This window comes from Gossypium hirsutum, chromosome D04 (genome assembly GCF_007990345.1).
Source record: "Gossypium hirsutum isolate 1008001.06 chromosome D04, Gossypium_hirsutum_v2.1, whole genome shotgun sequence".
Classification (NCBI taxonomy): Eukaryota; Viridiplantae; Streptophyta; class Magnoliopsida; order Malvales; family Malvaceae; genus Gossypium; species Gossypium hirsutum.
The window spans coordinates 8042848-8056746 of NC_053440.1; the positions used below are offsets into that span (position 1 = coordinate 8042848).

General features: G+C 34.7%; 1 protein-coding gene across 1 annotated transcript; it reads right to left on the reverse strand.

The window, feature by feature from the left end:
• Positions 1-12548: 12548 nt before the first annotated feature.
• Positions 12549-13744, reverse strand: LOC121216296 (uncharacterized). Its single transcript, XM_041091882.1, has 3 exons — positions 13040-13744; positions 12878-12962; positions 12549-12771 (listed from the first exon to the last, which is right to left on the reverse strand). The coding sequence occupies exons 1-3, from the start codon at positions 13171-13173 to the stop codon at positions 12634-12636; spliced, it is 357 nt and encodes a 118-aa protein (XP_040947816.1). The 5' UTR covers positions 13174-13744; the 3' UTR covers positions 12549-12633.
• Between the last annotated feature and the right edge of the window lie 155 nt (positions 13745-13899).

Here is a 13899-nt window from a genome sequence, read left to right on the forward strand (position 1 = left end):
TAAAAATGCGCAATTTAGCCATTATACATTTCAAAATGTGCAAATGAGTCCTTCTGTTAAATTGTATCTGTTAAACGATGACGTGGGGCGTTAAATCCATGCTTACAATTATTTTTTATGGACAAACTATAAAAATTGTCACCCAACTATGCTTTTCATTCTATTTTGATCGCCCAACTATTAATTTTTTTGATTTAGTCACTAAACTTTTCGAAATAAAATAGTTTTATCACTTTGAGATGATGTGGGCTTTTTTTTATTGGTCTAGTAACAAAATTATCCCTCTAATGTTTACAAAAATTTTCATTTTAATTCTAATTCTAAAAATAATAATAAATTTGGCCTCAACATTTAAAAATCTGTCAATTGAATCCCAACTCAAAAAATTACAAAAATATTTTTTAAAAAAGAATTCATTTTCAGCATTTTATAACCCATGAGCTAACCTATGTGAGATATTAAAATAAGAAAAATAGTAAAATCTTTCAAGTCACTTGCAAAAAAACTCTAAAAAATGTGAGATAAAAAAATAATATCCAAATGAAAATAAATGCATTATTTTTCTTTTTAAATCAAGGGGTTTCCAATCTAGTGTTGTTGGGTAATAATTCTAGAGGAAGAAACTCTAGAAGGGTATGATCTTAAAGGTATTATGTTTCTTGAAATATATCTTAGGGGCTTCCTCTCATGTATTTCGGGACGAATAAAGATATAATATTTTGATTGATATGATAAAAATATCGAATTGGTTCAAAAATTTATATGTACAATAAGTACAATTGTAACACCCCAAACCCGGCCTAGAAGTTATAACCGAATACTGAGGGATTACATCAACTCGTTCAAAGCTTTGGTTTAGATCAAACTCAGTGCCTATCTCAAAAACATAAAATTTGACAAAAACTCTCATAGATGATTAGAGAAACAAAACCAAGGTTCGAAAACCTTAATTTAAAACTTGAGTTTCACATTCAAAATCACACGTTTTGAAAGTATTAACATCGGCAGACCATTTCCAGAATTAAAACAATCATTTGCTAAAAACCATATATTTTATTTTTAGAAAATATGTTAATGAGTAATTAATCTTGCAGTGGAAACTTATCAAAGTTTCAGTTCTTTGAAAACGGTGGTCTCAATACGTGAAAACGTACAATTCGCCATTTGGGTGTATTCTGAATCATTCGTTATAAATTTTCATAAAATACATTTCAAATTTGCAACGGAAAATCCTTAGCTTGTTTTAGTTTTGAAAGCCAAAACCTAAGTTGTTAGCTCGTGTGATTTGCAATTTTATGCTATAAATTATTAAATGTCGACGACTAAAACAAAAACCAAAACCAAGCCCCAAAAAGAATATAGTCCAAAAATAATTAAACATAAACCCACAAATATTTTAATTGGTAACCAATCCGAGCTCCCGCACACTGTCCGGTCTTAAGTCAGAAGTTAACCTGAAACGTATTAAACAAACGAGTGAGCTAGAAGCTTAGTGTGTAACTTAACCCACATACAATATTTTCTTACTATAACATGCACATTTGCAAATATCATAACCGAGTTTTACTTATAGCGTTCACGTATGCAAATAACATATCAAAATTTCAAATATCCAGAGACATAATAGATCATAATGTTATAATTTCAAAAATATATACATATGAAATTAAAATGTCATATCTGATCAGAACAAATCCTACCCCATCCGCTACACACCATCTTCATCCAATCAATCACATCAATTAGGACTGCCAGAGTCCATCCATCCAATCACACTAATATGTGGCGATGTGTCACTCATAAATATGCAGCTGAGCTGGCAAACGGATATTTGCGGTTTAACCGCAATAATTGCAATAAAACTGCCATATAGCACTTCTTCCATCAAATCAGAACCCATCCCAATGCATATGTAGAGTCACGTTAACATACATATATTTCGTATAGATTGTATATAAGCATACAAAAACATATATTATATGGAGCATAACTTATACATAACGTATATAGATCATAGCATATTCATGTTGCATAGTCGAATCAAATAGCTTATCAGAATAGATAACATAATACGTATAACACACATGATTTACAAAATAATCATGCTTAACTCACGTACCAACTTATAGCAAATCATGTCGTATTATTATACTAATCAAAACTTATTTAACATACCTCTTACATTTACCCATGTTTGTTTACTGAAACTTACGCTTTTCTGGGCCTACATAATGCCCATGGACCCAATTTTCGAGTCCCTTAATCGACCCCTAATTAGGCCTCAGAATTAGCCCAAAAGGCCCACACAATCGTGTGGCCCACACGGCCCAAAAAACTAGCCCGTGTGGCTTACACGATCTACATAATTTCACATGACCATGTGCCCCACACGACCTACCAACATGGTCTACCACACGGCTGTGTGGCACTGGGAAATTTCAAAAACAAAGACTGTTTCACGATTTTATCAAGTTTCTACTAAGTTTTTGGTCAATTTTACACACCTGATATTATTTCTAATAACCCACACAAATATCACATTACGAAACTCCACAGAAACAACGACCAAAATGACGATTAATCAACTAGAGTATTTAGATTCACTCCCCTTTGCCTAATTAGAAAACCATGAGAGCACTTAAAACGATGTGGAACGAAAGCTAATACAAAACCCAATCTTGCACAAGAAATGAACTAAATCTAATCATAACATAAGAACAATCAACAAAACTTATGCTTATTAATGGTTTATGATCCGAAACAGAGAGTCCAACGAAATCCCACAATGATTTAATGGCATCAAGCGAGAATCAACTAAAAGAAGAACAAAAGAATACCAAAGAGAAAAGAAAGAACAGAAGAAAAGAAGAAACAAAATAAGAGCAAAACAAATGTGAATGAAGTAAGGAAAATGGACTGTCTATTATTATTTATTAGTGAGTGAAAGTAGGAATTTTTGATAAAATTAAAATAAAATAAAGCCGGAGCAAAAAATTTCCAATTTGCACAACACAAGATTTGAACACAAAACCAAGGAGTAAACAAATGCTTAACCATTAAATCACTAGATTCATCATTGTTATCAAATGAGTGAAAATAATTTATAAATCAGATGTTCAGAGATAGGGGTTTAGTTAAAAATAGAAAAAAAAATTGAAGGGAAAAGATTCGAATCCAAAACCTTAGATTCACAAATACAACACCTATCCATTGAACTAGATTAACACACTTAACATAATTTCACAATCTTAACTCAAAAAAAAAATCGAACGTGACCACACTAAGTTTCATTAACTCAATTTCTTCTAACTCGATTTTCGGGATGTAACAACAATTATATTGATAAATTTAATGATTGAATCGTTAAAGTATTAATTGTATAAAAATATATGAAATGGATTTTTTTCCCTTTGCAATTAATATTTGTATTTGATTTTTATAAAAAAATATTTGTATTTGATTGCTAGACAAATATATATTTGTATTGATTATTGTTCATATATAGATGTAGATATAAATCTAATTTTTAAATATATATATATTTATGTTCTTTTTATAAATTGTAATATTCTTCAATTAAAATTTCATATTTGATTGAGTATGAAAACTAGATTTTGTTTTCAAGAAAAAGGAAAAAGAAATCCATAACTTTTTGTTGGGTGTTAAATTTAAATTTTAGCTTTATAAATTTCTTTTCTTTAAAATTTAGCGGTAATAAGGTAAAACTATGAAAATATGTCTTAAATTTGACATATGTACCTTTTTTTCGAAATTTAAGGAAATAAGTTGTTTTTAGAAAAAGAAAGTAAAAACGCACCCTGTAGAATGTGTTTTCAGCCAACGTCTACTCCTCCAATAGCCTGAAAACCCAATAGTAAAATCTCCCAACAACCATATTTTTTTCCTATATAAACCTTTTTCATTTTCATTCGTTTGCATTCAAACCCTTTTCTCTCAATCATATTCTCTCAATTCTCTCAAATATTTCAATCTAGTTTTTTCTCTCAATTTCTTTCAATCCTATTTTATTCGATTTTATTTGATTTTTCTGATTTTAAAAATGGCAATTCTGCTTATTCGTTTGGATGACAAGCACATCTCCGGTATCCAATTGCAAATGGTAAGAAAATATTATTAAAATTTTCTAATTTTAATTAAGTTAGTTATTATGTTGTTAACATTATTAATTTTATAATTTTATAATGTTTATATAATTAGGCTGAAGATCAGATTTTGGAGACGTACATACACAATTTAAGTGCGAGTGCACCGATTGTTATTCAACAACAGTTGTAAAAGGAGAGATTCTTGCACGTGTCTCATATGTTCAAGGGAACTAAATTGGATCCCACACTTATTATCACTTTGGTAAAAATATGGAGACAAGAAACATACACATTCCATCTTTCGTGCGATAAGTGTAAAATTACACTCAAGAACGTTGCTTTACAACTTGGTCTACCGGTGGATGAGCCAGTCTTTACGGGAGACGTGGTCGTTGATGATTGGAGTGCAACTTGTGAGCAACTATTTGACAAGGTACCATACAAGTTTATGGGTAGTCAAATAGAGATGAAATGGTTAGAAAATAACTTCAATCATATCGACAACTCCGCGAGTGTTGTCGAAAGAGAATAATTCGCGTGAACATTCATCCTGTAGATAATCGAGGGTCTTCTCATGCCAGATAAATCTCAAAATTTGGTACATTTAAGGTGGCTATTGAAACTCGTCGACTTGAAAGAAGTAGGGTGACTTAGTTGGGGATCAGTAGTGTTGGAGACATTGTAAGGCGACGAAACCAAAAAAAAATTGGCGATTCCATGCTCCTCCTTCAATTATGGGCATGGAACCGACTACCATTTTTACGGTCCAAAGTAGACACACCTCATCAATTCTCACTCGTAATAAGGTAAAATTCATTTGATAATATCATTATTATAATATTTCTCCATTATTATAATTTTGAAGAAACATATTATTTGAATTAGTGAAACAACTCCGTGAATCACGTGGGTATTGTTGGAAAAAAATTTAGATTTGAAAATTGTTTTCCTGCACAGCAAAAAATTAAAATTTTAAAAACTGACCCAGTTTGTGATATTTATAGCAATAAACCTTGAATCGAAATCATAATTGTGTTTTCGGATAAGTAGATCACTGACGTTTTTCGACTTTCAACCAAATGATCTTCTTCACTATTTCTTACCACAAACTACTTCGAGTGTGGGCTCAAACCAATCAAATCAAAACTCATAACTAGAAAAAATTTTCTTTACTTTTCGGGAGAAAAAAATTCTATCTTCAAAATAGAAACTGGCAGAATTGTTATTCTGGAAAAACATATAAAATAGTTGAGAACATATTCTCTCTATTTTCAAAAAAATAACAATATCTCTAGTTGTGTAAATAGCTCTACCAGTGTCATCTATTTATATGAAGAGAAGGTAGAACCTTTATTGAATTGTAGAGGTTTATTTCAAATAGAAAAATAAATTTCTAGTCAAATTAGGAGCCTCTCATATGTATTATGATGGGGATTTGAGCCTCTCATTGTATTAGGTCCACTTATATGTGTTTTTTGGAGATTTAACCCAACACTTTATAATTTAATTCAACCTAATACATATTTTTTTTATTTTCCAAAATAAACATTAATTTTCAAATTAAATAATTTTTTCATCCCAATTTTACCACCGGTAAAATTATGATGATTTTACCCCTGGTAAAATTTACAAGAAAATATATTCGATATTTCACAACTAAACTTGTTCACTATGACTGAATGATTTATTTTCATTTTTGGGCTTTAAAACTACTCAAAAACATCACCTCATTCTTTCGATCATGTTTTAGTAATCCATGTACATTTGCAAATGAATCATTTCTTATTTTCATTTTCATTTCCATTTCAATTATGAGAAAACCACATTCGTTTCCAAATGATCACATTTCTCCATTTTAGAGAAAACCATAATCGTTTCTAAATGTTTTCCATGTCTCTATGTCTATTCATTCTGTTCATTTCGATTCAAACACGCAATTCATTTTTGGTTTCAACGAGCTAGCGGAGAGACCGATTGGACATATGTAATTAGGGCTCAAATGATTTATAATTAAGTTTTGACTTTTCGCCTATTAATTATAAACTCATTTAGTCACAAAGTCATTTCATAATATCATGACTAAGTCTCCCCAATGACATACCATTACGGAAGCAACTACTTAGTACTTGTCTAATGACGTTGTTATTACTATGTTACCCTCATAGGATATCCTTGATCTTTTTAGGATAATATTCGTTCTCCCAATATGATCCTATTTTATATCATGGTAACCATTATCTCTTTCTTCATGAAAAGTCAATCACTATAGAGTAGTGATCAAGTCATCCATCACAAATACGGGCGACCCGTGACCACGTTTACTTTTCATCAACCAAGTCATGCCAATGTGAGGATTTCATTTACCCATGTTCTCGTCTATGAATTTCACTGTTGTGAATGATGCTACATACTGCAGAAGTATTACACCCAATGCAACGACTTTCTGTTGGAAAATACCCCAGTTTGAAAATGATTTTCTTGCACAGAGGAAAATTAAAAATTTGAAAATGAACCTGGTTTGTGATATTTATAGCAATAAACCTTAACTGAATTCATACCGCTGTTTTTGATTAAGTGGATCCTTAATGTTTTTCAACTTTCAACCAAACAATCTTCTCCGCTATTCTTGTAACACGAATTGCTTTAAGTGTGGGCTCAAACCAATTGAATCAAAACACAGAACTAGAAAGTTTTTTTTTTGGTGAAAACGAAAATTCTCTCTTCATGTTATATGAAGGGTTTGGGCCTGTCTCACATCAAGTGCAATTATAAATACTTTCTGGGCCTTTTTGGCCGAGTACTCTATAATATGATCCAACCCGATTCAGCTTTTCTATTTTCAAAATAAACTGTAATATTTACATATTAAATAATTTTCTCATCCCAATTTTACTTCAGTAAAATTTTGATAATTTTACCCCTAATAATATTTTGAAGATTTTACCCCTGGTAAAATTTTGAGAAAATTCGTTTAATATGTTACAACTCAATATGTTCACTATGACCGAATGATTTATTTTCATTTTCGAGCTTCAAAATCGTGTGGTTGGACTTTCTTCTTATTGTTCTAGATACAGATTTGGCAGAACTTTTGTCGAACTCGGACCACCTTCCTCGACATCGACAAAGTTGGCATATAACTTTAGTAAAAAATTCCCACTAGAGCAATGTGAATCAAGCATAGCCTCTACCTTGATGTCCCCTTTAAGCTCAAATATATCATATCTAGTGCGGTCTAGTGATGTTAGATATCTATATTTCAAGCTCAAAATATTTCTCCGTCTTGAACTGCCAACTTTCTTCCTAATTTTTTACCGAAGCTTGTGCAATTTTATGTCTCGACTGAAAGTCAAATCTGAAGATTGGAATGACACAAAAACAGGTCCAAACTCGATGTCACAAATTTGACCATCATAATAAATAACTACTCTAATTTGTCTACTCATCTTCAACCAAATAGCATATTTCACATGTTTAAAACAATAAAAAAAGACTAAATTACCAATAAATGCCGAAATTTTTTCAAATTTACCAGATTAGGCCATTTTTTAGGAAGAATTACGGGAATAAGCCGCTTTTATGAAAATCCTTCCAGTTGGAAGCGTTTTCAGGTGAAATTCAGAAAAAACACGTCCAGTTGTAAGCATTTTCAGGTGATTTGCAAAAAAAAACGCTTCCAGTTGGAAGCGATTTCTGCCACATCAGTACTAAAAGTGACAACACCAATATTTTTTTATTTTTTGGTGACACCTATTAATGTGGAAATAAAACTTACAAAACAATTCTTTATATAGACCCCAAGTCTCATTTCCCTTGTGTTCTTAAGCAAAATTATCAATAAAGGCTACACTTAATTTTTAAAAACAATGGAAATGAGACTTGGGATCTATATAAAGACCTGTTTTACAAGTTTTATTTTCACATTAATAGGTAGCACTACAAAATAAAGAAAAAATTATTGGTGCTGCCACTTTTAGTGCTAATTTGGCAAAAAACACTTCAGATGGAAGAGCATTTTCTGAATTTCACCTAACTGGAAGCGTTTTCGTAACATCGATTTATTCACGTAATTCTTCCAAAAAATGGTCTAATTTGGTAAATTTGAAAAAAATACGGTATTTATTTGTAATTTAGTTAAAAATAATATAGAAAAATTAGTACGTATTACTCGAATTAAAACAACAAATTGTACTTAAATGAATTACCTTAAGTCAATTTTTGAAATTCAGATTTTTAACAAAAACAATTTTCTCCCTATATAATTCTCCTTGTTAAAACAATCTACTCGAAATTTTAGAATGGAACCTCTACAAAATGTATTCATTTTATAGAAAGTAAGACCTTCAAAATGTTGAAAAAGATTGGAGAAGACAAGTCTAGAAAACGCTTCTAATTAGAAGCATTTTCTCGAAAAGTTTGAATAATTTTAAAATACACGTCTTATTGGAAGCGTTTTTGATTAGAAGCGTTGTTTAATAAAAATATTGGTTTTATCATGTACATTCCGAGATTCCCAAATTCTGAAATAGTTAAGGTTGAAAAACACGAGGGAAAAACGCAATAAAAGCCCATTTTTGTAAAAAATTACCGAAATGGGCCCTCTATTTTATTATTTACCGGAATGGACCATTTTCCGCGAAATCGCGTCCACGTCAGCGCGATGTCAGGGTACGCGTCAGGAAATCGCGTCCACGTAAGTGCGAGATGCTGATGTGGAAGGAAATCGCGTCCTTGAGGGAGCGATTTCCTTTCACGTCAGCATCTCGCTCTTACGTGGACGCGATTTCCTGACGCGTACCCTGACATCGCGCTAACGTGGATGCGATATTACCGTTTTTCCCACGTTAGGTTTTTTTGGCTTTTAGGGTTTAGGGTTCAGGATTTTTAGGGTTTTAGGTCCTGGAAGAAATAATTTCGAGTTGATGTTTCTGATAAAATAGTTTAAAATTGCTTTTAGCAGGATGCTTTTTGAGAAGAATTTGTGAAATCGCAGCCTCGTGGACGCGCTTTTGCTACAGTAGGTCATGTAAGAAATAATTTTTTTTGACTTTTCTGAGCAAATAGTATAAAATCGCTTTTAGCAGGATGCTATTTGAGAAGAATTTGTGAAATCACGGCTTCGTGGACGCACTTTTGCTACAGTAGGTCATGTAAGAAATAAATTTTTTTAACTTTTCTGACCAAATAGTATAAAATCGCTTCTAGCAGGATGCTATTTGAGAAGAATTTGTGAAATCGCGGCCTCGTGGGTGCACTTTTGCTACAGTAGCATGTTTGGGCTGAGGCTATAAATTAGGCATATAATGTTCTCAGAATGCATAAGTCACAGCAGAAACAATTTAGAGAGGCTAAGAAAGTTAGACTTTCAAATATGAGTGAACGTATTACTGCTGTTATTTATTACGATGGTGAGGTTTGCCACACCGAGAATGGTGTTATTTTTTTGTCGGAGAATACGGTGCGACTGGTTTTTAACCAGAACATATTTTTTACAGAACTTCGTAAAAGAATTAGGCGTAAAATTTTCGGAACGATGCCAATGAAAGTTCTGTCCATGACGTATCGATTTTGTTCTTCTGTTGATCCGGTGACATATGACTCGTTCGACATAAAAGGTGCTTGTAGCTTGGAGGCAATGGTGCAGACTCATCTTGCTAGTGGAGCACCTTATATTGAGTTATATGTGTAATTTACATCGCCAACTAATGTACTTGCGACCGGTGTTAGAGATGTATACACGACCCCTGGCCGACACTCGATTAGCGGGTTACAAAATTCAGAACAGCCCATGTTCGGTAGTAGTGTCGAATGCACATCCCCTGCAAGACACTTTATCGGTGGATGGGACATGTACGTCGGTGGCTCGACGCTTGATGCTGGAAATACGTACTGGGAAACGACATAAAGTTCTAGTGGGCGACAATCTACATCCAATTGGGGACGTTATGAAATGCCCAGAAGAAGGGATGACGTACTCCCTACGACGTCAACTGGTAAGGGGACCTCGTACGTTGCAGATGATTGTGGGTTAGAAGATGACTCCGATGTTGATCCACCTCGAGAGCCCGGGCCGGATGGTGCAGAAGTTGGCTTATTTTCTGAACCGGAGCCTATTCCAACAGAAGCTGAAGATGCTGAAAGGAGTTCAGATGAGGAAGAAAATCCATGATTTAGAGCATACTCACCTCTAGCCCACATGCATAATTTCGATCTGTCTGCAGATGATGCGTTAGAGTTTCCAGATCTACCACACCGGTCGCGTGATCGTACAAGTTCGGGGGTAGATTTCGGTGAACTTGAAGTTGGTAATCAGTTTACCAACAAGGATAGTTTTATTAGTTCTTTGAAACAACATAACATCAAAAACGGCGTTAACTACCACGTCGTTAAATCAAAATCTGATAAGTTTGAGGCGAAATGTGCGGTGCAGGACGACACATGTTCATGGAAAATCTACGCCTCGTTAAGGAAAAGGACAGGGTTGTGGGAGATAAAAAAGTTCAAAGGTCCACATACATGTGCTGCAGGTACAGTATTGACGGTATCTGAATAATACTTTTATTATGAAATGTTACATTATTTAATGTACTCCCTTTATAGGTGTTTCACAAGATCATCCCAAAATAGATTCAGCTATGTTAGCTAGCTTGATACTGCCTACAATAAAAGCAGATCCTAGGACTTCAGTGCCGGTGTTAATTGCCAATATCCATAGCCAAATGGGGTACACGCCCTCTTACCGCAAGGCTTGGATAGCTAAGCAAAAGGCGTTGGAGAAGATGCATAGTGGGTGGGACGCCTCATATAATAAAATATGGCAGTGGTGTCAGGGCTAGAGAGATACGTCCCAAGTGCCATAACAGACCTTGAAACAGAACATGCGTACTACAACAGCCGATTGCTACGTGGATGCCAAGTGTTCAAATGCCTATTTTAGACCTTTAAGCAATGCCGAGACGCATTTCCATACTGCAAGCCGTTGGTACAAATTGACGGTACCTTCATGTTTGGTAGGTATACTCATTGGCTATTGCTTGCAGTGGCACAGGATGGCGGTGGGAGAATTCTTCCAATTGCATTTGCAATAACACCAGGGGAGTCGTCTGATGACTGGGATTTCTTTCTCTCTAGGTTAAGGAGGCATGTCTGCCCCCAACCTGATATCTGTGTTATTTCAGATTGGGGGGCGCTGGTATTCTAGCTGCATTTGATCGAGATGGAAGTTTATGGCAGCGCACACACCATAGATATTGCCTAAGACACGTTGCTTCGAACTACTACAGACAATATCCATCTAAAAGCGAACGACGACAAGTGACCAACATGGGTATTTAGTCTATATCTGTGTTATTTTGTTTGTCAATTTGAATTAGTTTTATTGGTAGAAGTGGTATAAATTTACCTCTATGATCTTATATTGGCAGGGTATGAAATAAATAAAGATCGTTTTCACGAGATGTTGGCAATTTTACGTTCAATTAACGCAGAAGGGGCGGACTACCTTTGTAACATACGTTTCGAACAGTGGTCACAAGCATACGACGGCGGCCTACGATATGGCCATATGACGTCGAACCTGGCTGAATGCATAAATTCTGTTCTTAAAGAAACGTGTCATCTACCGATAACATCGGTTGTGCGGGAGACATATTTTCGTTTGGCGGCGCTATTTCCAAAGCGAGCAGCAGGTTATGTAGGCCAGATGCAGGGAGGCCATGTATGGTGCAGTAAGGTAGTTCAAGAAATAAACAAGGCCAAGGCGAGGACAAACATCATGCACACAATGTGTCAAGATCGAGACAATTTATGGTATCGCGTGATAGAGTTTGACAGACCGCACCAAGGTGTTGTTGGCATGCAATATCGTGTACACTTGCGAAATAGGACTTGTGACTGTGGGAAGTTTGATGCACTTCGTTATCCATGCGCTCATGTTATTGCAGCTTGTCGGAAACTTCGTCTGGATCCGATGAGTTATGTGGACGAAGTGTACAAATTAAAAAACATGCACAACATCTAGATACACGTTTTCCCACCGGTCCCAGATGAACGTAAGTGGCCGCCCGTATCTCTTGCTCCTTTTAAGCTGCTACCGGATAGAGAATTACGTCGCAAACCAAAGGGTCGACCTTGCTCGACTAGAATACGTAACAATATGGATATCCGAGAAACAATCAGTCAAACGAAGTTGTGCGGATGGTGTAGGGTTCTAGGCCATACAAGTCGATCATGCCCTAATCGTAATTAGTTGAATGTATTTGTAAAAAAATTAACTTTGTACAATTATTCATTGATAAATTGTATTAACTCAAATTATATAAAATTATAAATGGTTAGTAAAATTATCAAATTATATAAAATTATAAATGGTTAGTAAAATTATCAAATTATATAAAATTATTAATGGTTAGTAAAATTATCAAATTATATAAAATTAGAAATGGTTAGTAAAATTATCAAATTATATAAAATTATAAATGGTTAGTAAAATTATCAAATTATATAAAATTATTAATGGTTAGTAAAATTACTGTATTTTTTTGTCGGAGAATACGGTTGCGTAGTTGATCAACACGACTTTCACGTGCCAGGCGTTCGGATTTTGTAAGAACTCTTCCGGAATTACTGCCCGAATTGCCGGATCCTCGTATGGTGTCCATTCAAACTATATGAACATGATAGAAATATTAGTTATATACATAATAATACTAAATACTAAATACCAATCGACTAGCGAATGTATGGAAATATCTATTTGCAATAATACTTACTTCTGCTTCCGACCGTTGGTCCAATAGAAGCCGTACATCTTCAAGAGAGGACGGTAATCCAGCATAACTTGCCAGATGGTTCCACCTAATTAAATAAATTTTTAGCATACTTTTATTTTTAAAAATCTACATAATAATTGTAAAATGTAATATAAAATTTACCTCGTTATGAGTAAGAATGTATATGGGTGGTTCAGTCGAGGAAGTAGAAATGGAAAGCGAAACTGTGCCCATGACTGCAGTAGTGATAGGCGACCTCCGATTTTGGCTCTCTTTGGTCGCTTCGCCCCGCACATCTCCCGATATAATGTAGCCAACACGGCAGACCCCTAACTGAATTCACCGACTGCTCTAAAATCAACGACTTTCAGCAGCCATCTTAGATGTACGCGGCTCCGTGACGTGTCGGGCATCAGATAACCTCTAATTATTTGAAGAATGTATGCTCGAGTATATCGAATTCTTTCAATTTCGGTTGAATCTTCATTCGGATCAGCGAATGTGTCACGTAACCAGCCTATCTCGACCTTACCTCCCTCCATTTTCTCCGGAATTGCGCCCAAAAGCTCATAGCACACTGCCTCCCAATTGCTAGATTGGGCAGACCCGGTGACTGGGTGCCCGTCCACTGGCAATCCCAATTACAGATGGACATCTTCTAGAGTGATAGTGCACTCTCCACATGGAAGATGGAATGTGTGCGTCTCGGGTCTCCACCTCTCGATGAACGTACTGATCAGTTTCGGGTACAACTTGCATCCCCGGCCTACCGTCGCCACGTGCCAAAAACCCGCTTCTCGCAGGTAGTTCTCTACCAACGGTGATGGAGGAGCATGCATATTCCAGATATTGCATTCCAATATCCGATCTACCTCCTTTTATAACAAATAATAAATTAATAATTATCTAAAAAATGCATAAATAAAAAATTCTTAAATAATATTTAAAAATTAAATTTAACACTTACCATTTTCATTTGTTCCACTGATATGTGATGCTTATCAAGACGAGTCAATGATCCG

Coding starts and splice junctions, on each gene's coding strand:
- LOC121216296 (XM_041091882.1), bottom strand. CDS start 13,173: ATGTGCGGGGCGAAGCGACCAAAGAGAGCCAAAATCGGAGGTCGCCTA. Junction 12,963..13,039: donor ACATTCTTACTCATAACGAG/GTAAATTTTATA, acceptor TTATTTAATTAG/GTGGAACCATCTGGCAAGTT. Junction 12,772..12,877: donor ACCAACGGTCGGAAGCAGAA/GTAAGTATTATT, acceptor ATGTTCATATAG/TTTGAATGGACACCATACGA.